This window comes from Anser brachyrhynchus (genome assembly GCF_964034855.1).
Source record: "Anser brachyrhynchus genome assembly, chromosome: 7".
NCBI classification, from domain to species: domain Eukaryota; kingdom Metazoa; phylum Chordata; class Aves; order Anseriformes; family Anatidae; genus Anser; species Anser brachyrhynchus.
The window spans coordinates 37,930,937-37,957,942 of NC_137701.1; the positions used below are offsets into that span (position 1 = coordinate 37,930,937).

At 40.7% G+C, this 27,006-nt stretch overlaps 1 protein-coding gene across 50 annotated transcripts in view; it reads right to left on the minus strand.

The window, feature by feature from the left end:
- GTDC1 (glycosyltransferase like domain containing 1) overlaps window positions 1-27,006 on the minus strand; it is a 182,395-nt gene that overhangs the window by 115,642 nt on the left and 39,747 nt on the right. For 36 of the 50 annotated variants that reach the window (XR_013953640.1, XM_080599833.1, XM_080599826.1 and 33 more), the window contains 3 exons: window positions 11,473-11,605; window positions 9,151-9,308; window positions 8,089-8,299 (listed from right to left, as the gene is read on the minus strand). Coding sequence is in view for 49 of the 50 variants with exons in the window: in XM_080599833.1 (XP_080455959.1) it covers window positions 8,089-8,270 (182 nt within the window). In the remaining variant the exon portion in view is untranslated. The remainder of the gene's footprint in view (window positions 1-8,088; window positions 8,300-9,150; window positions 9,309-11,472; window positions 11,606-27,006) is intronic. The other 14 variants (XM_080599818.1, XM_080599824.1, XM_080599821.1 and 11 more) reach the window with 3 other exon arrangements.

Consider the following 27,006-nt stretch of genomic DNA (forward strand, 5'->3'; position numbering starts at 1 on the left):
CCCTCGTGTCTACAGCTCCTCCTCACGTTGGCTCCACGCTAACCTTCCTAACTAAATTCTCGAATTCTTGGGCTGCTGTAGACTGGCAGCTGAAACGGCCCCGGCAACCTGAGGCGCGGCGCTCTGAGTTTCACAGAAAGGCGACCTTCGGTGCACGGGGGCCAGGATAACGCTCGCAAAAAGAAAAAAAAACATCGGTGTTAACGGAGATCTTCTCCCAAACTGTTTTGCTACAAACAGTTTGCATTACATAAAATCTCTTTTTTTATTATAAATAATTCACAAAATTCAGCCAAGCTGTAAGTACCCGTTAAGAAAGCTAGTTATTTATGACAGCGGAATATAAAGCGATAAATCCAAATCACGTGCAAACCAAGTACCTGACAACATTTGTATCACTTGTTTTATAGGTACAAAAAAAAAGATTAGGAAAAAAGCAGCACAGAACAACAAAAAAAAAATCAGGATTTTTTTCTTTATTAGATATAAACCAAAAGCTGTTTCTTTCCTCTTGGAAGATCAAATTAGTGTTACGGACGAAAATGACAATGAATTCTAGATAGTATCATATTCTTTATAATATAGTACTGTATATATTTGTTATTTGAAAATAGAAATGTAATCTATAAGTAATCTAGAAATAAAATATATGCACAGCAACCATTTAAAAGGACAGATAAAATACTCATTAAAATCCTAAGTGCAGAAATACCGAATCATAATGCACAATTTCATTACATTTTACTGCTAGCAATGTAAATATCAATTCTCCAGGTGATTCATAAAATTCATTTTAGAAAGAAAAATAAGGATTTCCCCAGGCACTCAAGAACATAAAGGAAAAACACATGCTACAGTTTGAAAAAACAGACTGTTCTTTCATTGTCTCATCAGAATATTTTTCTGGAATTTCAGCAAATCTTTTACACATCAAACGGACAACTGCCATTTCGCATTAGCACCGTCTATAGATCATGCACCAATCGCAACTAGCTTACTTCCCACTCCCGCACCTCTCGTTGCATTGTGTTAATCATTCTCATCTTATTTGTGCCGAAGTTGAGATCATATATACTTCCACTGACTTCAAAGGAGGGAGCCTTGATTTAAATTCATCTAAAACCCCTTTTAACTATCCAAATTGTGAAACTGCTTAATAACGGGAGTGTAGTTAAGAAAAACGCACGTCGGGCAAATGATACTACTAAACTTTTTTTGGAGACAAGTGTGCATGTGGGGGGGGGGTTTACACACCAAAAAAAATGTAAAGAAAACCTGTCACTTTTAAAATGAATAGCTACCATCTGCCAGGATTTTATCTGAGGCAAAGTTGATTAATGCAAAGTGAATGTTTAAGATCATATTGCTGCCTGCCTGAATAAATTTCAGGTAGTTTACTTACAAAATTATTTGTCCCGTTTCTCAAAAGATTTTTTGCTGTCGTGTGTCCTCCCCCCCTCACAGTTTTTCACAGCCAGACCTAAGAATAAAAACATTCACTCTCAAAACGTCGCAGTGCACAAGGGCTTCAAGCAGCAGAACTTTGCTTCTGGCTGCTCTGCGCCGCGGCAGCAAGGTAATTAATCTGCCCAACAAAGGAGAGCCCACCTCCTTCGCCGACTTAGGAAAACTTTCAGGCAGCCTCTCCGGGATACTGAAAAGTAAAATTTTAGCAGTCCGGTCCTGAGCAGAGACAGAAGACAGCAGTGGTATTATTCAACGTATGAAATGACTTTGTCCTGAGACTTGACTTAAGCCTTTTACTGGAGCAGTAACCTTAGTTTACACTGTCCACCCATGAAAAAAAATAATACTAGAATAGATTTTTTCTGTTGTCAGCCTTAACAAAGCATGGATTTATATTAGCGTTCTGATAAAAATAGTTCTCAAACACATTAGATTTTACACTCTTCTGAAGAAGTTTACTTTAAGTGGTAACATTTTCCAAAGTTTTCGGAACAGATTTGGGGCGGTATTAAGCTAACAACACCGAGCCCCGTTCTGCACGTACGTCCCCACGTGACGCGCGCTCAGCATCAGATGGCCTCCAAGCTCCCCGCAGCAGAAAGGAATTCACACCCCTTATTCAGGCTGGGACAACCTCCATTATCCGGGGCCATAAAGTGGAGGGTATCATCTGCGACACGCTGCGGAGCTTCGTGCGCTTCCATATGGACGTGTGCGCCCTTCGCATACACTCTAAGCTGGCTGGACAGGAGCCAGCTCTGGTCAGAAGTCACCAAGTTGTTTCAGCTCGGTACACGGTGCCTGTGTCTTGGATCTCGGTAGGGCTTATTAGTTGAGGCTCAACACGGCGCCGGTAGGGCCATATGGCCTTCTGGTGCGCCGCTAGCTCACAACCAGCTAGTTCAAAGCGTGGGCAGAAGGAATGTCTATGTGTTTGCACAAGCCCATGTTAACTAACCTTGGTGAACTCAACGGATTATTTTTTTTTTTCTAAAAAAAATAGAAAAGGAAGAAACGAAATCAAGTTTAGTGCTAATGAAATGAAAGAAGTAATGACCCTTTATGCAGCTAGGGAGTGTGAATGAGGAACTCGGGATGAAGCACCCTCTCCTACAGCTGTCTGTCAGCGAACTTTGCCCCTTAAATGAAGGGGATCTGTGATTCCTGGTACATCCCCACAGCAAGGTAAGCACACTGTGATTTGTACCCACCAGCGAGGCTATAGAAATGAGGAAGTTACACCCACGTTATTTTTAATCAAAGATAGGACCCAAGCCCTGTCTTCAGGGGGTACCAGCTATTTCGTTTAGTCCCCTTATTTCTCTGCCCCTTTGGGTCACCCGATCAAAGTACGAAAGATGGTTCACCAACCTATTCTCTAGGACTATGTTCCAAGTCAATCTGGCATGAATACACCATTCACACACACTTCTTAAGCTCACAATGAGAAGGGGGAAAAAAAAAAAAAGGATACCAAAATAAGGGTCAACTTTTATTCACCTACATACTAAAGCAAACACACCATCAAATATGCAAAAATAAGGATCGAGTATAAACTTTTCTAGGTATGTGGTTATATTTCATTTAACATACTACTACACACACTATTTATTACCTGACCCCTACTAGGGCCAAAAGCTGGGAAGACCGCTAACCTGGGGAACATGATTCCTCTTCCCACACAGAAGATGCCCGTATTTGACATGCAGACATACAGAAGACAGAAGTGTTCCAGCACAAATGGGCATCTGTGTATTCATCTTTAAAAGAAATGCCTGAAATTTGACTGCCTTGCTTCAATTCCAATCTTCAACTTCTTCCCCAGGACTTTACTTACAGGTTGTTTTTATAAAAAAGAATGTATTTAGAAGGTACCAAGTACTTGAATTTACTAATGCTCACCCATGCAAGTTGTGTTATGTTTTCGTGGGATTGCTCGTACACTGAATTACTCACTGGAATACAAGATTACAGGATCACAATCTGAAAATGTTCAACATTCAACACCACCAGTTCGTCACTTAGCAAAGAATTCACTCTATAACAATGCATGCCTGGTTTTTTTTCCTTATAGAGCAGAATGAAAGCATCAGATCTGAAACAATCTTTAATCTGGTAATCTTAAAATATTATTTAAAAAGCAAAACAAAGCAACACACACACATCACCGTTATATACTCTTGGAATGTGATATACATTGCTCACCACCACACCCCTCAAATTTTTTCAGAGCTCTATTAATTGAAACAATGATTTTTCTTCTCTTTTGTAAAATGTAAAAAGCATAGAGTTTGTCTTTAAAATATAGTTGTCAAGTATCAGGGGGTATATATATACTAACATTTACCCTAGAGGTATTTCAGGGCACGAGTTTGTTACAAATAAAATCTTTATTCATATGAACAGCTACCTGGGGGGCAGTACTGACTGTAACACATAATATTTATATTTATATATATATTTTTTTGAAAATAATTTAGCAGTACTATTAAAACAAACTGGAAGCTACAATGCACTTTATGTTTTCAAATCAAAATCTTGCACTCTTTTTTGTATTTGGATCACATTTTCTACAGAGAATAGCCTCTATTAAAACAAAAATGTGTTCTTCTTGTGTGTCATGTTGATTGTTTTATTATTTTAAATTTGTAAGTTATTTCATGGTAATAAAGATTAAAATTACAGGAAAAAGAAAAGCAACTAATATTTACCTTTTCATGAAATGTTTTAATAATTTCTCAAATTTGAGAACTTCCCTTAACTAAGGAAAAAAATATCTAAAAAAATCTTTTTTGTTAAAGGCTTCTTCGAACCAGTGAAAAGTCATTATGTGCTATGGAAAACAATTTTCAACAAGATCACACATCTACATTTATCAGAGAACTTAAGCTGTCTGAAGCAAGCTGGGAGACAAAGCAGACAACACATCGGCTCCGCAGCCTGACGGAGGAGGTCACGACTCTGTGCCGGACCTCCCTAATTTATGGAATAAAGATGCTAATATTCCTTCAGCCGATAACAAAATTCTGGGGTTGCTGCAAAAAGTTTTCTACAAAAAGCAGGCAGTAACACTGCCCTTTTTCAGCCTGTTTCAAACGCTGCAATTTGGAAATTGCCACCTAGGAAAGGCTGCATTGCTGTGACTCCTGGGGTGAAGGAGCGTAACGCGCAGGACTGCATCACAACTCCCAGAGAAAAATCTCACTATTTCTCAGCAGCCGAAAATTTGGAGAAGAGACAAAACCATCTTGCTCCTACTACTCAGAGAGAGACAGCAGGGAAGTGGTAGAAAGGAGAGATGAGTTGCAGAAGTCCTTGTCTCCTCCCTTTCCGACAGGAGGAGGCTCTGGAAAGCTGCAGTTGGACCAAGCGCATCAAACTCCTCGTCCTAACGTAGCCCCCACGCAGACACCTCCTTTCCAATCAGGGCAGTAAGGAAAAATCACGTGAGTCTCTGCAGGGCAATTCAAGAAAGCTCTGAGAAATGCTCTGTGGCTCTAACACATCCCTCTCTATATCTGAGCACATTAGGTTTACCAGCTATGTATGCCACCTAGAAAAAGCTGCTTACAGGCTGCTGAATTTAGGGCACGCATCGCGTGGTTGATCTTCCATACTCATCAGGGCATCCGTCCTCCTTTAAGGAGATGAATGAAGATGGGAGGTGGTTTAACAACACACAAAGAAGACATGAAAATAGACAAGAACATTTTCTGGAGAAACACAGCACAGCCTTTACATCAGGGAAGCAATATAAATCTGTGCAGTGCTGCAGATGAAATCCTAAGTCTGTGATACCTTCCAAAATACGCGTGTTCCCCTTGAAGGGCGAGGATATAACTCCCTGCAACAGACTGGGTAGATCTCCTCGCTCTTCAGGGGAACATCACTCACGGCGCACCGAGACATCGGCTGCTCCACTCGCAGCAGGAACTTGGCCACCCCGGGTCTCGCTCCAGGGAGTACACGTCTGTTCTCTGATAAATAACTATTTGCAAGTTCATCACAAACTCACCGGTCACTGCAGAGTACCTCATTTTAACATCTATCATTGTTCAGCTCATGGTCTGCTTCAAAAGCACTTTTTAAGGCTGTTACTCAATGCACCGAACCTCACTTGGAAAGTAACAAGGCTGCCTTCTTCCCATAGCTAGCTCATATGAACAGAAGTATCTGTCTTTTAAAAGGTATACATACAGCCGTATGCTGTATACATAGAGCAAAATTATCAGGAGAGTTTGCATCAGTATTATTTCAAGCTGCTAGTTTGTGGGAGAAATAAAGTACAGCTGGAAAAGCAAAATTCAGTTAGGCGGCACAGTCACCAGGAGGGTTTGCACTTGAAATATTTGTGACCTTTCTGTATCATGAAATGCACAAACAGAAACAAGGTATTTATGAAATGTCGTATTTAAAAAACATCACTTGGAAAAGAAATTTTTTGTTCTACAAATAACGTCAATGCTGTAAATAATGTAGATCTGCTATTTCCCACTACCTCACAAGAAGGTTTAAATATTTAAATGTGTAATTCAAAACACACACTCCTGCCAGTTTGATAATTTCATCTTCACAAGCAAACTACTGCCTGGGAAGCAGATCTTAAATGGTTACTAGCAAGCGAGAAATAAAAGAATCAATGTTAATTTTAATCAATGATTTTTCTAGTAGGAGAGAGTAGTCAGCCTCATTAGGTTGTAGTCTGATGCATTTATGCTTTCAATTTAATAAAATACTTGAAACATTCAATTACAAAACAAACATTAAAAATACGGAAAGTAGAAGGTACCTCTAATCAGTTTTCCTCTCACCAGTCCTATCAGCCCTTGTTCCTAAAATTTTATCCCGCAGCTGAGGATAAGGTACATATCCTTTTTTAGACACTGCATCTTTGTGAACTTTGACTATTTGATTCTGTCTAATCAAACCCTAACAGCATCAGCAAAGAAAAAAAGCTTTCTTCTCTTTAAGATGCACTATTGGTTTGATCAGATTTATTTGTTGTCAGTAAAGGTTATATTTGCACATAAGTCTATGACAGATTGCAAGTTTATTAACTTCAAGTGAGTTTTCAAGCTGCTGCGTTGTTTTTTTTCCTTTCTTTTTTTTTTTTTTTTAAAGTCATCGTCATTCCCCCCCTTTCCCAAGATGTGGGTTACTTGACAAATTGGAGTTAAGTTATCTTGGGTCAATGTAACTGTAAGTTAAACTAATGAAGTGTATGTCTATGAGTGATGTCTGATTAGTTTAATACAGTTAGTGCTGGACAGCTTGGGCTGCTGACCTTGAAGGAACACAGATAACATTGCGATGCGTTGGAGGATGTGGTTGTGATACAAGACAAATTTACATAACAGTTTGTCATATATACTCCTCCAAAACAAAATTGTTGCAAAAGGAAAGCAAGATGAAACCAACGATAAATGCCTTGCGCGAGACAAACGGGAAGAATAATTATAATGCTTGGCTTGGAACAGCAGCTTATTTGAAACGCAAGCCAGAAGCAGGAAGAGAAAAGGTGAACATGTGTACAGTGTGCATTCAAAAACAGACTGAACACTGGGTTGGGGAACCCTGTTCAAATGCAGCCTTCTACATCACAAGATCTACTCTTGAAAATATTACATTCCTTCCCTGCTCTATTATACCTACTTGCTCCTTTCTGGAGTAACAAACACCAGACCCAGCTCCAAAGCCTAACTAGCTCGCTCAGGTGTACCTGCAGCCCTGCTGAAGTTAACTTTGTGCATGGCTGAAAAGCAGGTGATTGTGCTGAAATGTCCCAGAGCACCAACAGTGCCTCTCCACGCAGGTGCAAAGTCAGCTAGGTGCTGATTTACAGCCGAGGCCGTGGTGCTGTGCTGTGCACCCCGGTGGTGCATGCACTGCACCGTGCACGGCGGCGCTGCCTCGCAATCACCTCACCACATCTCAACCGATCAGGTAGGGCAAGCAAAATTACTGGTTTTAAAGGCAGCTTGGTTCTGGAGTGACTGCTTCTCGCTCTGTGATAGCTATCTGTTGACCTAAATAGTCTGCTTTTATCAGCCCAGGTTCTAGCTGATAGAAATTTGCCACTTAAACACATAATTGACATCTACAGGTGCCGGCACGTTACAGAACCGGACAATCATTAAGATAAAATGACTCCCTTAATCCTCTAGGTCAGCCAGAGTAGTACACCCTGATAAATCAGACTTGCTAATAGATAAACTGGGAGGGCAAGCAAGGAAACTTGCAGGGTTCACATCTGTGCCATCGTTCAACCAAATCAGTGAAAAACTGTTTAAACCCTTCCTTATTTCTGAAATCACTTGATAATTTTAACATAAAATGTACATATACGTAAGTAGATATCCATACGCGTGCATTCTTGGAGACTTTAAAGGACTAGGAATGCAAGCCAAAGTATTTTAAGAAACTCTAAAGCACTGTGGTAGTTTCCCATACTTATACCCAAAGAAATCAGAGCAAGAAGACCAACTTGTTACTGTCCACTGCAAGTCTCCACCTGCCTGTGCACATGCACTTGCATGCACAGAACTGACGATTCAGCTCAAGAGACCTCGTTAAAGGCCTCCCTGTAATTTGAGCTTTGAGGTTATTCGACTCCTGTGTTACCTGTAATTTGGATTTGTTGGCACTGTCTGCATGAAATAAAGGGCAGCAGTCCGTGCTTTCCAGTGCCACTTCTTGGCAGGGAGCGTACAGAGCACGCATTCTTCTTTCAGCTCTTCCTGAAGAAGATCCATCAGCTGTTTGTGGGAGCCCCCATAAAAAGCTTCAATGAGAAGAACGGTCATCTTCCTAGTGCTTCGCTTCTGCCTGGAGTCTGAAAATGACAACAGAGAAATACTTTACTGTAGAAATACCCAGGTTTTTGTTTTGTTTGCTTGCTTTTTGTTTTTAAGTAAAGGATATTGGAAAAAGCAGAAACATATTGTGAGGCCTTACAGTGCCTTCGTTTTTCCTCTTCACGTTAGGTTCAAGGGTTTACTTCAAAAAATGGTACTTAATTATAATGACAACATTATCACCCCTACTAGTTTCAACCATTACAAAGTGCCATTTGAAATTTTAAAGGAACCAGAACGTGCAGGACTTAAAAATATGGTATTTGTTTTGTTTTCAATCAAATATTGAAAAGTAGCTTTACTTTACACACTCATAAATACATCATTCTTCAACAGGCTAGAGGACATGTCCATAAAATGCTTTCTATTCACTTTTACACGGGTTTAACCCTTTTATTAGAAGTAGAAAAAGCTAAAGAACAATCCAAACCCATTTCAGGCAAAGCAGACCGGGGCCAGGGCTCAAAGGAGCCTGCCTGGGACCGGCAGTCCGAGAACCTGCCTGCATCCCCTGCTGCTGGAAGCCCCCTGGAGCAACGCACTCGGACCCCAGAGGAGATGCAAACCACATTATTTCTCAGTGCTCCAAAATGGCTGGAAGAGAACAACAGTGCCAGCTTAAGGAAGCTCTCACACACTCAGCCACGGGGCTGCTGACAAACAGGAAGCAAAACGTGTTGCCCAAAGCGAAGGGAAAGACGAAAACCCCGTGACTATTGCTCATGTTTCATGAGTCACGCACTTGGGGTACTGAAAAGCTGCTGCTCAGATGCTCTGACCAACGCCATCAAATAAAAACGCCGAAAACAAAACCCTGAAAAGTATTTACCATCCGTGACTGCCCCTCTGATGATTCCCTTCTCAAAATACCCTGACCAGGGAGGATTCTCCGCCAACTTATTTGCTTGGGCTTCTTGTTTGATGCTGCATGTTGTGACCTGTCATTTCGAGTGGTTTCAGACTGTAATTCTTATCTTCTCAAAGGCTCTGATGACAAAAAGTGAGAATTCGGTAAAGAACTATGTACTCCCCACAAATTCTCAGTCAATCTCAAATCTCAACCTTGAAATTTAGTTAAAATCAAGTTCAGTTTTATATATATACAGATAAACGATATTTTTGTCTGTGATCAGATTTTAGAAAAATTGAAAACTACAAGTGACTTGCAGCAATCAAAAGATCAGCTAGCCACCAACAAAAATCCAAATACTGCAGAAATTTAATTAGAAGACAAAATATAAGAGACCTCCAGATAAATTTGAGCCGCTGGCTCATCAGTGTGCAAGATAAAACAGTGACATCGAACTTGTGGGTCATTACAGATCAATGAGCAAGAAGAAAAGTATCCCATGTTCATTCCTATCATAACACAGCCTGGATTCGGGTTCTAATTTGGTCTATTACTCACTCCCCCACGCTGTTTCAGGTACATTTTTTTTTTGACAAATATGTTCCTTTCAAAAGGAAAATAATCATCTTCTGGAAGCACAGACTTCTCTTCAGTTTGGAGTTTGCATCTTCGCAGGTAGCAAGGCAGATTCTGATCTCTTTTCCACTGACCTAATTTCAGAATCACACTTTTGAAATCACTGGCGTTTTCTGAATTCACAATGATGCAACTGAAATCCTAATCCCTACTCCAGAGCCCTTCTGGAACAAGCAGGGTAATAACTGCGATACAAACACAAGCTGTGTTCAGAATATGCACTATTCACCTACAGAACAATTTGCAATTAATTATGCCACGCTCGTCATCAAACGTCGCTGAAAATGTAACTCAAAGGAACAGAGGGAAGCGTTTTGCAAATTCAGCCCCCCTAAAAAAGGGGGTGCAGGAAAGGCTGTAAATGTCACTGAGTCAGTCACTCAGTGGGAATGAGTTACCGTGAATTTACCAATCATTAGTGGTATCAGTAATAAAGGAATGTGTTCATAAACTATCTGATCAAATTACACTTCATCAGACTAGTTCTGAAACTGTTTTTTATCACCAGCCTTTAGCTGAATCGACAATGTGCTCTCTGATTTTCTTCGGCAGCACTTCTCGCTGAACTTCCTCACTGGGACAGAGCGAGCGGGTGTGCTGACTGGAGAAGGCTTCTTTGGCTCTCACGTTTCCTTCTTACGGATCCTGGCACTTCTTCGGTCACTCTGCACTTACCTTCCTTCCTTTACATCTATTCCTTAAAGCATTTTGCAAGTATTACACAAACGTGGCCATACAACAACCTCCTTTTGGCTATTTACACCGAGAACCCTTTTTCCCAACAGGATGCCCTTGGGGTACATGTTAGGTAGCTCTTGCAGGATCCTAGTGCAACCTACGTGCAAAATAGGCTGTAATAATTTCCATCTTGTTTGATTTAGTAAAAATGTAACATAAAGAGCAGTATATGGTAGTGTTTTGTTTTTTGTTTTTAAGATGCTACTTAAATATGAAACTACTAAACAATGGTGGCAGCACAATACACGTCGTGGTTACTTCAGGGGTTGACTAATCTGGAACAACAAAAAAGCCAGCCACTGAACTGCATGTTTTAAAAACATACGTTGATAATGCAAAGGAAATTGCATTATACATAACTAATAATTCCTTGTATTTAAAAAGTCACGGAGGAGGCAGGACAGAGTCATTTACCTCGTATTTCATCCACATGGCTTCCAGTTTTGTTCACACACAAAAATAACATCTATTATTTTTGCTTTATTTCCCTTGCCCTAGCCAAGTTAAGGTAAATATGTACTATATGCTCCGTGGAGGTCTCAAAAAGACACAGATGATAAATGGCCTGAGAACATTCACCGTATCTGATGGAATGTGATCCTCAATTAAATATAAATCACTCCAGGTATTCTTTTACCCATTTCAAAGAAAACAACAAACGTTAGAAAAACAGAACTGCTTCCCCTTTCCCATTACAGGGCTTCCTCTCCGCGGAGCCAGCAGCTCAGCCCCAGCCTCGGGAGCACAGCACCACGGCGCCGGCAAAATGCCTTGCGCCGCATGTACCCCATCCGCGTGCTGCAGCACCTTCCTCAGGACAGGCGTTAACAAAAACCAACTGGGATAAGAAAAAGGCTGCTAAGCAGTAACGGTGTTAGCTACGTGACTATTACAGAGGTATGGTAAGGTGCTGATAAATTCAGGTACCTGGTGAGACTTCTCGTAAGTCAGTCAGCACCTCTCAGTGATGCTCGTCCAGGACTTTGTCACTCTGCCACGAGGTGAGCTGCTGCAGCAAAACAGCAAGTGTTGGACTCGCTGCAAGTCCCTAAACGGGCCCCTGTTTGTAAAAATAAATAAATAAATTTCTCTTCTATACAGAGCAGTAATTATTTATTTTAAAGGCACGGAAGAATTAACTGTTCGACTAGCCACAGAAACCATCACTTCATTTTAAACTCTAGGTAAACACCAACTGAAGTTTTTTTTTGTTAACCAGCCTAGGTAGAGAAAACTCGTCATTTTCCATGATTTATTAAGGAACATACATTCGCTCTTAGACACAGAAGTGTGGTTTCACAAGCATCAGCACCGCTCGCATCAGGAAGCCATAATTAGCTCTGTTCGTTGACGTACTCAGACAACATAAATTACAGATCGTGTGCAAATAGCTGTCCAACCAAATAGTTGAGCAACAATCCAAAACCAAGGGAATAACTGTTAATATATTCCATAGGTAGAGAGCTGCTATTAGTTACAGGAAATAAGGTATACGGTTTCAGTAATGATTGTTTCAACGGTCACAGTCCCACACACATGAGAAATTTATTCCACCGCCGTATCCAGAGCACACTCAGCTGGCTACAAAAGCCAGCAGGTATGCGTTGTGTACGTAAACAAACCTGCAGCCTTTGATGATTTCGGATAAATATAACGCAACGCCTATTACGGGTAAAACCTTTCAGTGCTCCACGTCCTGGCGAGGTGGGATTTCCCAAAGGGCCACCGCCGCCGTGCCCCCTGCCCCGCCTGGCTCCCGGCCCCGCACCGTGCACACACGCAGGGTGTAAGGCTCGAGGCAGCGCGCACACGCAGTAACCTACATTGAAAGCGGCCGCGGTGCCCTCCTACTCACGGCAATGACTCACAGAAACCCCGGAGCTGTACCTTTAGCACAACTGCATCTTGAATGTTTGACCAAAATTTAACTTGTATTTACATCACCCAAAAGTACCGGGGGTAAGTCATTACTGAACTGTACAGCTGCACCAAGTGAGAACGCCACTTGATTTATCTTTTATATAAATCACCTGGAAAAAGTAAGAAATAGCTACTTCTTTTGAGAAAGCGGTAAACCAGAACTGTTCACCTTTACTTGGACATCTGCAGCAGCAGCAGCATTAATCTGCTGGTGACACGCAGAAACCACGCTTTGCCCCATCCACCACCTAAGAGCTGCACGCACCTACACGACTGCTACCCTGAAGGCAGGCTGCACTGCACCGCCTGCTTTTATTTCACCAAATACTCAAACACTGAATTTTTTGTCACTCTGCTTATGATCTACGTGTACGCTCGTTGAGACTGCGTTCGTTACGCTGACAGTCAGCTCCCAGCCAAAAACCCAAGCAGAGTGACAAGGAGAAAATGGCGCAGGCCCAGCGGTCCCAGCCAGGTAAGTATTCCCAGCTGTGAACTCTGCCTCGAAATCCCTTTCAGGATCAAGCTTATTCACCGCCCTTATTTGAAGCAGTTGCTTAAAGGACTGCTAACTCATTCTTCCAAGGGCTATTTTAAGACGTGCTGTAAAATCAGCTGCTTGTAATATGCTTTAAAACGTGCAGTTAATTATTAATTTTTAAACTCGCTTTCAAAGTAAGAGCTTTGTGGGTCCCACTCTCGTGCTTGACAAGTCGTGCTCTCACACGTGTGAGTCACTTTCATTTTGATGCAAAACCCACATGGATGGCTACTGGCAGACCACTCATAGCGCACTCACAGGCTCTACCACCAGTCCCAATGACAAACTCTTAAGTCAAGTTTTTAAGATAAATTTATTTTAAAAAGATTTTCTACGTTTCAAGCTTTTCTGCAGTATTGCCTTCCCTCTGACAGCAGGCAAAGAGGTGACGTACATACAACTCACGTGGCTGGTTCAGGGCCCAGCAGACTCCTCCATCTCACAGCCTGTAGGGTTCTTATTTGAAACCTGCTTTTCGCTATTGGAGTGACTGCGAGCAATGCAGATGCAGAAATATCCCACCCCAGAACAACAAGTGTGGATAATTTGTGTTCAGTACCAGAGGCTACCTTGACAGCAGAGGGGATGGGATGAGCAACCCTTATGAGTATGACTCCTCTCCCCAGCTTCCTCACCCCAAAATTTGAGACCAGCCGCTAGCAGTCAGAAGCTTGCCTCTGTCACAGGCTGCAGCCCCACCAGAGAAGAACCATGCACTAAGATTCATAAACTTTAAGACTAAGTTCCTCTCAAATCCAAAGCATGACTTCAACTTCTCCAGCTTCTAAGCTGCATCCCCCATAGGAGCACCTTGAGGGCCACTTGTTTGACACCCAAATCCCTGCTCACCTACTGACAAGGAGCAGCAATCCCCGGCTTCCTAAAGGAAACACATTTGCTCTTGCAACCTTTATTCTTGCTAGATTTCAGCAAGATATTGCAAACAGTAGAATTTTAAAAGAATTGTGATCTTAACCAAAAAGCACACTGTGAGGATTGCAGGGCTCGGTTTGTACATCTGTGCTTTCAGCCCTGAAATACAACAGCAGGACTCAGAAGTTACGGTTTAGAGATGTCCCACGGCTATTAATCTGGAGACACCCTGACACAAGGGACTGTCACGGCTCCTTTTGGGGGATACATATTTAAAAAGCAGCATGCCGTAAAATCTGTATGTTATCCTGTGCATGCTAAGTAAACAATGCTGCTATAAATCCTTAGGAAAAAGCTGTTAATGCACATGCAAAGCATGCGTTTTAAAACTCAGTATTTCCATTTCCATCGCTTTATTATTTTATCTATATAAAAGCACTAGTGGCCTTCATCATTTCATGCTGTTATTTTTTTCTTTCAGATATGAGAAAGCAAAGAAGTTTAATCATCGACATTTTCTTTTCACCTTCTTTCTTGACATAGTTTAAGATTGTCATGAGTACTTTCCATCTATACTTCTAGCCACCCTCAATCAAAATCTTTGAAGATCTTAATCTATATCACAAATTATTGCTTCTTTTTTTTTTTTTCCAGTTGAGAAAAACATCTGTGCATCACATTTATGGTTAACTCCAAACCACACACAGCCCCACTGCCTCGGCGGGGAAGTACACGTCTCCCTTTGGAGCACAGCACTCACAGGAAACAGTTGCAGGAAAATTTCACTGACCAATCTCCTGATTCGCATTACATTGTGAACAGCAATTACAATACACAACTTGGTTTGCGTGTCTCTAACTGACCTCCTAAGCAGAGTACGTGAAACTAAGTACTATTCAGGGTATGGCACGAGGGTAACTAAATACCGCCTGCAAACTATTTTCGCATGTGCAGATTGAAAAAGATAAATCAAATATTTTTGATATTTAATTAGCAGAAAGCTTTCTTGATTTCTAAGCCAAAAGAGAATGGGCAAAGTCAAAGAAGAGGTGTGATGGAGAAACAGGGCCCAGGCTCTGCTGGGGAAATGACCATAGCCATGAGGACCCATTGCCAGCACACAGGATTACTCTTCCACTGAGTCTGTTCCTCTTCCTCCTTTTAATGGTCCCAATATATTTACAGAAGTATACGTGAGTTCACTGCACAGCACTAGGTATTGAACAATCAGTCATCTTCACAAAATGTTCTGATTTTTGGGTAGCTCATCATCCAGTAACGGGCTTTTCAAAAGCAAAAATAATAGATCTAATAAGAGAATATAACCAGCAAATGCATGGTTATCAATTGTAATTGGTAGAAAATTAGTTACTCTGATTTAACAGTTAATTATAAGCTCCCATTTGCCACGTAACTCAAAAGCCTGGAATAGCGATAACTCAGTTTAACAGAGACTGCTAATGTTGGTTTACGGCACATTGGTTTTACCCAACTTTTTTGGACTGTGTTTACGACTCTTGAAGGCTCAAGACAGTTTTCAAGACTCATCTTTTTTCAGTAGTGTACTTATTGCTATAAATTTGATAACATCTGTGATCCTAAGTCTTCCATTAGGTTTAAATAGATGAAAGAAACTTGATTTAGAATTTCTCTGAGCGGATAGGGAACTAATAGGTGTGGTAATGGGAGACGTAGCGCTATTTTTAAACTTGACAGGAGACATATTAGTTGCTAGTTCCCTATTACAGAAAAAGCACCAGGCTGGTTAATAATAGGCTGGCATGTTGAAATTCCTCCAATTTATTAGGAATATGATGAGAAATGGGCTCCGCACGCTCTGGGCTTCAGACCAGTTTTTGTACAGAACGGTACTCATTACAACCTGCATTTGTATCCAGTTTAAGCACATAGATACTTTTAAAAAACTACATGGGAACATTTTAACTAATTATATTTGAAAAGTTTTGTCTGTAGTTCATATTAGCTAATTAACTGAAAGACCAACCGCTTGTTAGAAGCCACCATTAACTGCTCTGCATGCTAATAAAAGCATCCTACATCAGAAAGTTTGTTTTCTACAGTAAATTGGAAGTGGTAAAACCTTAAACAATAAATACTGAATTGTTTCTCTATCACAGCAGTTTGGGATTTATTTAGCCCTTTAAAACACCCTTCTTGTACAAAAGCTGGGACTCCAAGAGTTAATTTAAACATTAGGCTTGGTAGCCTGAGATGTTTGGCAGCAACTTTTGAGTGGGCACAAGCCAGATTTATTTTACAGTCAGGAACTATCCATTTGAATATGTGATGAAAGGATCTGCATCTTCAGTCACACCTTGAGTCAATAAAAAGGATGGGATGAGTTCTACTGTCAGCTCTAGTTCTGCTGTGAAATCTGGGAGGAGTCCCCCACAGAGAAGTATTGCTAAGGGACAAACATGTCACTTCACAACACACTCCAGTAAGGTTACTTCAAAATAAGATTCAACTGTGGAATTTTATTCTGGACCTTAACGGGCGTGCCAAATATATCTGCCATTTTATTCATGTAAAAACCTGCAACACGAACAATTTCGTGTGATAATCATGCAGATTTGCCAACCTACAAAATGCTTACCTAAGAGAAGAAAATAACTCATCAGATTTTCATTTGTTTTTAAGAAGCAACATTGAAGTATTAGATCTTCGCAATAGTCTGGATGCGATGTTCTTCCAATTCATAAAGTAACATTAGGGCAAAAAAAAAGTTAACTATTAAGTACGATTTGAATTCAACAGAGGAAACAATTTTTGATCTTCCATTTGTAAAACTCTCGCCTTTTCAAGAGAGCACTGAAGCCAAGAGAGCACTGAAGCAACGCTTCGTACTACGACCCTACGAACACAGGAATACATCTCATTAACTCCTGTCCAGGCAGGATCATGTTTTTTCTTTCAGAAACCACTTGAAAACTCTGATTCAATAGTAAATGTCACGCGACATCAAAGGGGGACTTCATACAGCCCTAAACATGTTTTTCCATTTTAAGAATATTTTTTCCTATTTCCAGCTTCACATACAGAAAGATATGTTACCCGCATCGATTTATAAATCTAGTGCAATTAGAGTTGCCAACTTTATTTAGTGGCGCAGCATTATGTTTCCTGTAAATAATTGCACTATAAAGTCTAGGCTAAGCCCTCTGAAGGGGCTCAGGCAGTATCAAAGGCTTCGGAGCACGTCCAAAGCACGTTCCGACAGTGCACTGCAAGCGTCTACCAACATCGCCGCTGACACCAGGACAGCCAACTTAATGACTTCAGTCGGTTGTTTTCGTTCACTTGTCCACGGAGCCTTCGGAGTCTGTGAAAGGCTTCCAAGGATTTGCTTAAAGCAATGAAGAAAAGCAGATTCCTGCATTTTATTTTGCAGTGAAAGTAGGAGAAATGCGAGGGGTCTGTCTCCTCCGCTGGGAGGTACCTACGGATATACGTATCGCAGGAAGCTGGAAAACACTGCCACAAATTAAATAAGGCTGTCTGTGATCATCTGTCAATTGAGATGGTGAACATTTCAGGAAACCCTTCTTTTCATGAATCAAAGCGACACGCAAGCATCTCAAAACAGTCTGTTTGGGAAGCTTACCATGTAAACAAGCTTAGGTTCTACGTGATCTTTAAATACAGAACCTGAAAAAGGAATAAATAGTCGTGTCTGGGGGAAGCCCTAGCAGACATGAAGCGTGAGTGGCTGCTTGTAGTGCCGCTGCAGGTAACAGCAAGGCAAGGACATGCACAGAGGATGAAGAAGCCTGGCCATCGAGACATAAGATTTTTCCTTGAAGGTTATCAGATGGCTGGAATTAGAAAAGCACCATTAAAAACATTACTATCTGAAAGACCTTGCCTTAAAAACTTCAGCTTTGTTGCACAGGACAAAAACTGGCTATAGCGTATGAACTGCATTGCAGTCTTCAATGAAAAAGTTAAAACCAGTTTTATTTGGATTTTCCTTCATTATAAATAATGAACCCATTAGTAAAATTCACGTAAGATTTTAGCTTTAGTGTCACTTGAGAAACACTTTTCTACATGTCTGAAGGAGTCTGAAAAGCATTTACCCTGCCTCTGAGTCAACTGGCCGTGCTCCAAACACTTTCCTTCTGAAATCTGAAAATCCTTATCGAAATTGCACAGCTTCTTCAGCAAAACCAGAGTCACAGTCGTGCACAAGCTATCAAACTCCAACCACCAAAAAACTGAGCAGGCTCCCCCTGCAAACAGGTACAAGTTTAAGAAGTGGGAATTTCAAATGGTTTGTAATGGCCATGACTACTGTGGTGCAGGGAAAAAGCATCTCAACTCGCGGAGCTCAGAGATGAAGGAACTATTTTAAGGTCATTACTGGGAGATCCAACTGAAGTTTAGCCGGCTATTGGTAGGCGCTGTTTCTGATGTTGCTGCTACTCTGAAATGCCAGAAATAACATTGCAAGCCACCGCGAGAATACCGCTCACACCTCTTAGATGTGAGCTCTGTGCTTATATTGACACTTCTTCGTTTCAAAGTCAAAGATCACAAGTTTCACCAGCAAGTTAGAGATCTGTACCGACTCGTGCTAAGGAGTTCACAACTGCGCAATTCTGGCTGCTTGAAAATTTTTGGCAGGAACATCAGCTAAAAATTCACAGCAGCCATAAGCACCTCTTGTAGGCCTGAGGAACAACAGCAGCCACACGAAAACATGTCAGGTAGTCACCAAGACTCAAAACAGTCCTAGCAAGTGCTGACCAGAAGTTACACTGACTTGGCAGTACTCCCGCAAAACCTGCGGTGTTTATTGCTGCCCCAGATGAAAGCCACAAACTGGTCACTGTGGAGGGTTTCTGCCCCAATACACCAAACACTGAGACAACAAGAACTTCTTGCCTATTAACCAAGCCACAGAACAGAAATCACATGTCAAGGTGAACTGGAATCATTTCTATAAAATAAAGCTTTAAAATGGAAAATATAAAGACGCAATCTTAAAGTGTTTCTTTGTCTTTGCTAGAACTCCACTGGTGAATTGTGAATTCAGGTACCAAGAAATTTCAGAGTTGCCTTCCAGCTGATGAAAGAAAACAGTTGTAAAAGGTTTTCCATCTTCATAAACTTCTGCCCTTAATATCTACAAGAGGTGCTGTACAGGCCTTTATTACAGATGAGGCAATTCAGCTCGTTCTGAGCCTTATGAGATCTGATCTCCCCAGCCCTGTTCAAGCTGAGGCTGGTCCCACAAAAATCACCTAGATGTACACGCTTGAAGGATAGCGCCTTCATCACCCATTTAAATCCCAAGTAGCTCTGGAAGACACTTCGCTCTCCCGGTTTCAGTACTGGAGATACAATTAAGCAAAAGGGGAAGGGGGCAAAACAAGCAGCGGATGTTTGGTCTGACCACAACCCAATGCTGTGCTCGCACAGGTAAGTTGCCTCCAGCGAATATATGCAGTGTAATGCGATGCAAACGGGGTATGCAAACGAAGCTGTACCAAACAAATGCTTTTGGAAGAGGAAAGGAGTTATTGCCACCTATCTGCATGGAGCATGCATTAGTTAACTCCCGCTAAAGAGACCCTAATCCGAACGCCGTCTGTACTTCTCAAAACGGCTACGAATCTATTTGTGAGGTGCATTCAAATGTGGCAAAATGAACAAAATCTGTTTTGCATGCCAATATCCTTGGAGAGGGCAATATTCATGCGAGCTGATTCAAGCTGCCCTGAAGAGTTGCAGCACTCTGCCTTCCTCCTGCAGCTCTGAATGAGCACGGACAAGAGATCCAGAAGCGATTCTTCCGCGAGTCTATAGGCAGCTGTTCTTCGCACTCATGCGAGTATTTTCTTGGGCACTGCAAGGATGACTTGGAAAAAAAGTCTGCCTTTTTTCTCTAAAGCTCTTTTTCTTCTCAAGCTGCGTACCCCACTCGATGTTTAGCGTACTTTGAAAACGCGCGAGGTACTCAGCCAGCCGCTAGGCACCAGCGCACTGAAGGTGTGTAATGGGTGCCGAACAAACACAGACCAATTCGCATGGTTTTGCTTATTTATAACTGCCACTTACATACTGCTGACATTTGTAACGCCTGCCTGTGGTGACACCTGTGATGTTGCTGACACACCACTACCTTTGTAAAGTGTGTGTGTGTGTCTACAGGCACCGGCAATTCTAAGAAACTTGCTAGCAAATATACACACCATTTCTTTTGACCGTAACTATAAAGGTTGTTTTTAATACCACACTACACCGTGCTGATTTTGAAGAGGAAAAAAGCCGAATTTTAGTGAGGTTTATCCCCCCTCCGCTGAGTTTCTTGTCATTCAACAATAGCTCAGTTGATTACTTCTGTGAAAAATTGTCTTCTGACCATATTACTGCGTTGTTAAGAATTATTCTGTATCCACATGTACTCATACATGCACAGAATTTCACGCACTTGTTACCATTATTGTTGTCTGTTGACTTCTATTCTGAAGTCTACGGCCTCTAAAAACCACGCTGACCCTCCTGAAAATCTTGATAGAGTTTGACGACAGAAGTACTTGGTTTGGTTTTGTTAATGTAAGTCAACTACAAAGAATTCACCTGATCATGAAGGAGATAAGGGACTAGAGATGATCTATACAACTGTTCCCAGTCAATGGAGTCCTAAACCATCTTTACAGGAAAAAAACACTACTAGATCTATGTAGGTATTCCAATTACCAGCTAACTGTAAGAAAATGCTTGGATCTGATAAACAAACCTAATGATAATATAGCTTCTAACCAAAAATTTGCAATGGTTTTTAAAATATGCTTTAAACAACAAGATGTAACTGTTCCATCTCCTCCCTCCAGCCCCAAAATCATACTATACCTTCTGCCCAGTGTTTCTCATAATTAACAAGAGGTTTCATTTATCCACCTTCATTCAAAAATGCCAAAGAGCCTTACAAACATTAATTAAACCTTACAACACTCCTGTGAGGGAAGTAGGTGTTGCTTTTTCTACCTTACGGATGTGAAAACAAATTTTAAATTGTCATTTGCACAACTTTCCAATAGTAGTTTTATAGTAAAGCCATGAGCAGAAGCAAGGAGCAGTGACTCCTCAGTTCCCTCCTTCCAACCACCAGAACGCACGTGCTCTTTTAAACTGGCAGGAATTTGGTTGCCATTTTACCACACATGAAAAATTTTCTTTCAAACAACAGTGTTAATTTCTCATTAGCATGAATCCTTGTAAGACAACACAAATACATATTTCACCCAGATTGGACTTTCATTATTTCGTTTTCTTTCTGAGATGAAAATTAGATGAAATTTTGTATCTTATATTAGTATCATTCTTCATCTGGTTAGCCGATGAATTCCATCCTCAGAAGGAATATCCACACTTCTTGAAACCATATGAACTGTTTCTCATGACTGAATCCCCTATTTCCTCTTCTCATGTATGTTTCTTGATGGCTTCTATTTCTTATTCTTTTACCTTCTTTTCTAATTATTTTCTATTGTAATTATCTTCATCCTACATCATCTTTTTTCCTTCTTTAAACTTTTTCAGTTACATGATAAAGGACGCACCTATAAAGGACAAACAGCATGGCAGCTGCTACCTCGAGGAGATGCATGATTAATCATGTCTCAGACTCTCCTCGCTTTCAACTTTTCCTTGCATATGGACATCTGCACCATCCCTCCTATCTGCCTGGTCTAGTCTTAAATGTTCTTCTCTTTCCCCATCCTGCTTCACTCTTCAAACTTCAGTTTCAATACAATCCCTTCTTCACTGTTCCAGAAGCACAACTTCACAGCTCCCTTGCCTTATTTTCCTCACCTTGTCTCCTGCCTCACATCCCCATTAAATCTTCTTCACTCAAATTGTCTCAAACACTTTTACAAACAATCTCTTACACTCTCCTCTTGCTGCTTTCTGTACCACTACAGAACAGGCTCGTACCAGCCCATGAAACTATTTCTACGATGCATTCATTCATTAGCCCAAAAAGCACGAGCGCCCAACCTAGTTTTAAAAATGCTAAAATCTTTATCATGAGCCTTGCTGAAAAAGCTTCATTCCTCAAAATCAGCCAACGATTTTCATATGTTTTCACAAACCTAACCTACCTGTAAGTCCATAAAAGTGGCAGCCTGACTCTGCTGTCTTACAAATCAAGCTGACATCATTAATAACTGTTTGTGAATAGGCATGTACACCACTCAAGTTAAAAGAAACAGCTGTTAAAATAAAGATTTTTTGACAAAAAGAACAGTACATTTTTCTGGAAGAAGATTTTTATGTATTTTTAAAATTATTATTTCTCATATTGTGGAACCAAGTTAACAGTTAAATTAGGTGTTTTGTTTTGTTTAAATCACACAAGTTAGCACATCATGTTTGTACTAGCTGCTTTAATGAAGACAGTCAACATTTGCCAGAGTACAGCAAAAATAGGTACCTTTGTTATTCATCTACTTTCTGTAAGAGGCAACTCGGAGGCTTTGAGAACTGCTCTCATCAGATGGAAGCGGCAACAAATGTTCAGTCACTGCTTTCTCTTTCAGCTCTCAAAATTACAGCTGGATGCTTCAAACATTATGTGTGGTTTCTTGCATTTCAAAGCTTCTGAGCTACTTGGATTGTGACAAGGAAAATTCTGCCCACAGATACTTGCTTCCACTGCCCTCATGCTCCAGCCAAAATGCTGGGAATGGAAGCAGGATGCCACTGGTGGCAGTGGCACGGATGACACCATGGCACACTGCAGCCCCTGGTCATACCTTGGCCGAGCAGGATCCACGTTTACTTCTGCAGCACAAAGAAGTCTATCCCTTTTCATCATTCCGCAAAGTTGACATTTCAGAAGAAGTAGGTTCTTCTAAGCAAAACGAAAAATTGTAGTTCTCCAACAGAAGAACTTTTTGCTGTTTACTTACCACCATGCTATTTACCTTTATTACTTTTACACTTTCCCAATAAGCATACAACCTAATGGAACAAAACAGATGCACTATAGCCTACTGATTATTATTTGTTCCTGTTTCCAGAAAACTCTTACTGAAGCTCTCAGTATTTCTTCAGGCTTAACAAAGGTCCAGAGTTACGTTATTTGGTATCTGCTAGGAAAAAAAAGAAAGTTGGGTTTTCTTCCTTTCTAATATTCCCTAAGGTTACCCATCCCTTTGCATTCAGCTGGTGATAGAATGAATATCTGAAATCCTTTGAAAACTTCAGATATGCAGCAGAGATCAATACGTTTCATTAGGAGAGGCCTCTCAGAGCACATTAGTCGCACTCTCCACTACCGTCATTTACTTTTTACTTGATTCCAATGTTTTGGATTTTTTTTAAAGCGAATTTTTATCTACAAAGCCACAAATGATGTGAGCCTTGCCTACCACTGAAAATGCCACTAATGAGCAAACACTCTCAATGTTTTAAAAACAGGTTGGGACCCACAGAAGAGCAATTTCAGTGAAAGACTCCTGCTCTTTTGGATTTTTCCTCTTTATATGCATCAAGCCTCACTGAAATCAGCCACTTCTTCCAAATAGCTTCTTATGCTACATAAGACAATGATAGAAAATAAGAGTGCTTCTGAACCTATCAATTAATTTTTAACTCTTTATTATGTTAAAAAAAATGTTTTGCCTCCCTAGTAATTGCTTGACTTTGTGAGGACTAATAAATGACCTTCACTGTGGCATATGAAAGCCCAGAGAGAGACTTGGTTCTGCTCTTCTAAAACCCAGCACTGGGCCACATCAGAACAAAGTGTGAACACAAGCTTCTTAGGCATCAGAGAAACACCAGGAACATCAGAAGCTGAAACGTGTGTAGGTGTATTAGCAGTCCTACCATCCATCTGTCAGAAATCTTCGATGTTCCTGCACATCACCCACTGGCAGAGCTGTCTGCCAAGCAAAAATATTATGAAGTGTTCATTATATACCAAGATCTCCCCCTTTCCCGAGGAGGAAATGGAAAAACCTGTCCCTCCATACACACATACTAACATCGCTATCACGAAACAGTGCGAGACTTCCAAATTCTCCAATAAAAGAAAATCTACCCAGAGACCAGCACTCGGGACTGTGATTTTACACATATTTCAGCAAACTTTACTTACCGCAGGATATGCTGACTTTTGATTCACATATATCGCATTTTTTAAGGTACGTTAAAGACTGAGTTTACAATTAACTGAACAGACAGCGTACAAAAGGCTTTTAGAACTACACCATATGGTCTAGGGAAAGGAACAATCTGGACTATCCACATTTCAATCTGTAGGCTTGTCCACCTCTATCACACATTGTATTGCTGTAATAAAATATTAAGATAGAAATGTAAAAGTGAAAATAATCTATCTTTTACACTACCAGGGAACAAGGCATCCTACAGTCCAGTGTGCTTAACGAATATTTTAAGTTTTATGATTTTGGCATGGTGAATCAGATATAGCCAATAAAATTCCCAATTCATTTAAAACAGTATTTCCAGAAGGATATGGGTGGGTATTCATTCTGCGCTTCAGGGAAATAAAAAATACCAGTTTACATGGGGTATACTGGCAGCAGTTTATGTAACAGATGACACATTCTTGGAAATCAAATAAAAGCAGAAAGAAAATACCCATTGTTGCTTAGTGAAGGACTAATCACATGGTCACAGCTGGAACCAGTGTAAATCATTCATTAATAAAATTCTGTTGTAGTAGTCAGTTTTTTTCTGCTTTTCAAATGCCAGCAGGAAAAAAAAAAGCTCTTTCAATTCTTTGTAGAAATGATATATTTGTAAGTAGTTCATAGTAACTATTAAACTTCCTAAATCTTTGCAGATCTTTGCAGACAAAAAAAAAGAATGCCTACAACAAAACCAACGCTGGCTCTAGGAAAAATTATACGAACTCATGGATTTTTATATGCAATCCCAGAACATAGTCCTAGAAAGCATTTGCCACACCTGGAGGTACTGCCAAGAAGATCCACACTACAGAAAAAGACCATGCAACACCTAGGTGTTCCGTAACTGCCTACTCTGCTGGACCTGAGTGTCACGGGCTCAGGGCTGACCCTGCTTTGAGCATGGGGCCACTCGAGATGGGCTGCCCACATCCCTTCCAATCTGAATTATCTATCCTATGACCCAACAGAGACTTCTCCCTTCTTGAGATGTGACCCTCGTTTTCTCTTTTACTTGGAAATCAGCATAAAAACTATCACTAGTTTTGTGTTTCGTTGCCTCCAATAGCATGGAAAATTACATACAAATCTCTATGACTTTGCAGATAGGGAATTTTAACTCAGATCATCCTCTGCAATTATTTTGAAAGCAACCTCTTGCCATATCAGTGGTGATATGGGAGTTGTTCTACACACAATTCCAAAGGCCTGTTTTTCTTGTAATTTCAGAGAAATTACTAAGCAATAGTAAACAAAAACTATACCATTTGAGGTTTTAAACTGAAACAATACAAAGTAAATGGGATAGGTTTTTCCTCTAGTCCAAGAGAATAAGAAAAATCAAAATCATACTGTTCCTCTCCATTCGGCGTAAACACTGCAGTAACGGCATTTGAAATTGTCAAGAATTCCTTTAATTGAAAGGTTTCTTTGAATTTAAAAGCTAAAAATATATTATCTTCCTGACTCTGTGCCTACTAAGCAATCTGAGCAGAATTAAAGCATCCTGGCTTGATAGGATATCTGGGTTTTATTGTAGAGCCTGCTAAGGACTTCTCAAACCTCTATCAAGCCCTGGACCCTTGAAATTCAGCCGCATAAGCCCTCTGCAGCCAGTGGGAATGCTCAAGTGTAAAGTTCAACACATGCTTACATTTTCACATGATCAAAGGCTCAATTGCTCTGTTCTTCAGTTTACTGTAGTTATTCCTACCTCACAGTGACAGCCTCAGTAAGGAGATGCACTTTATATAAAACTGGTTAATATAAACAAGAAAGCCCCGGTTTTCTAGCAATTAACTTCAAGTAGTATGAAATGACAGTTCAAAGCCCTGTTCCTGCTAATAGCATTACTTAGATAAAGAAGGAAATCACTACCTAAGAGAAGCAGAACATATAAATGAAGTGCATCTTAATATTGTCACATTCAGCAACAAAAAAGGACCCTCAAATTTCCTGCTAGCTTCTGTTTTAGCAATTATGAGCGTAGACTTCGTCAGCAAGTGTAAAGTCTGAAGACAGGCATAGGAAGTGAGTATGTAAGTGCTTACGAAAAGTAACTAAATAAAAGCAGTGGCAGAAAGCACCAACTCTCACATGCGCATGGGCCATGATGTAGATAGGCATCATTTACATAAGATACCATTTTCTGTTCTTCCTTTCTTGCAAATATAAAAATACTGCTTTTTTTCTTTTGGTAACCAAAAAATGCAGCAAAGCAGATCATGACTGGCCAGGATCTACAAGTCAGCTTACTTCTTTCTGTCTGGTGATGCTTCCATTTTGATAAAATACAATGACGACAAAATACAATGACTCATAAAATGATATATGATTAGACAGATATATATATTTAATAAAAGCTGTTGAGGACCACATATGACCAGCTTACGACTGTAAAAGAACTTCTGCAGAAGAGCTAGGTACTACAATTCTCCATCTGATCGAAGGAGGCTGCCATCACGCCTCGGCCGAGCCGATCCTCCAGCAGCCCAGCACCTCGCTCTTCCCCAGCCCGGAGCCTGCCGGACACCCTGCCTTTCAGAAGTCTGTCCAAAGGACTTTGAAACATAATGAAACCAGGCCTGGGAGGACACCTCCATATGCTCCCCACAAAATATTTGATTCTCTTCTTCATTTGTCTGCTTCTAGATGAGACATGAAAAGAACAGTTACAAATTCAAGGGAAAAAGCCTTTCCAGCGGCAGGAGCAGCGGCTCAGATTAAGCCACATACCCACACGCTATTCTTGTTGAAGCTACGCCCCATACATCTGACAGGAGTTACACTTTTTTTTTTTAAATCTGCTGCTAACACCTTACAAAGTGTATTGTTTCTTTTGACACTGGTGTCATCAAAAGAACCGTGACTAAATGGTTTTAATGGTTTCCATGCCTAATTGCTATTATCTGGCTATTCACCAGCAGCAGCGCAAGG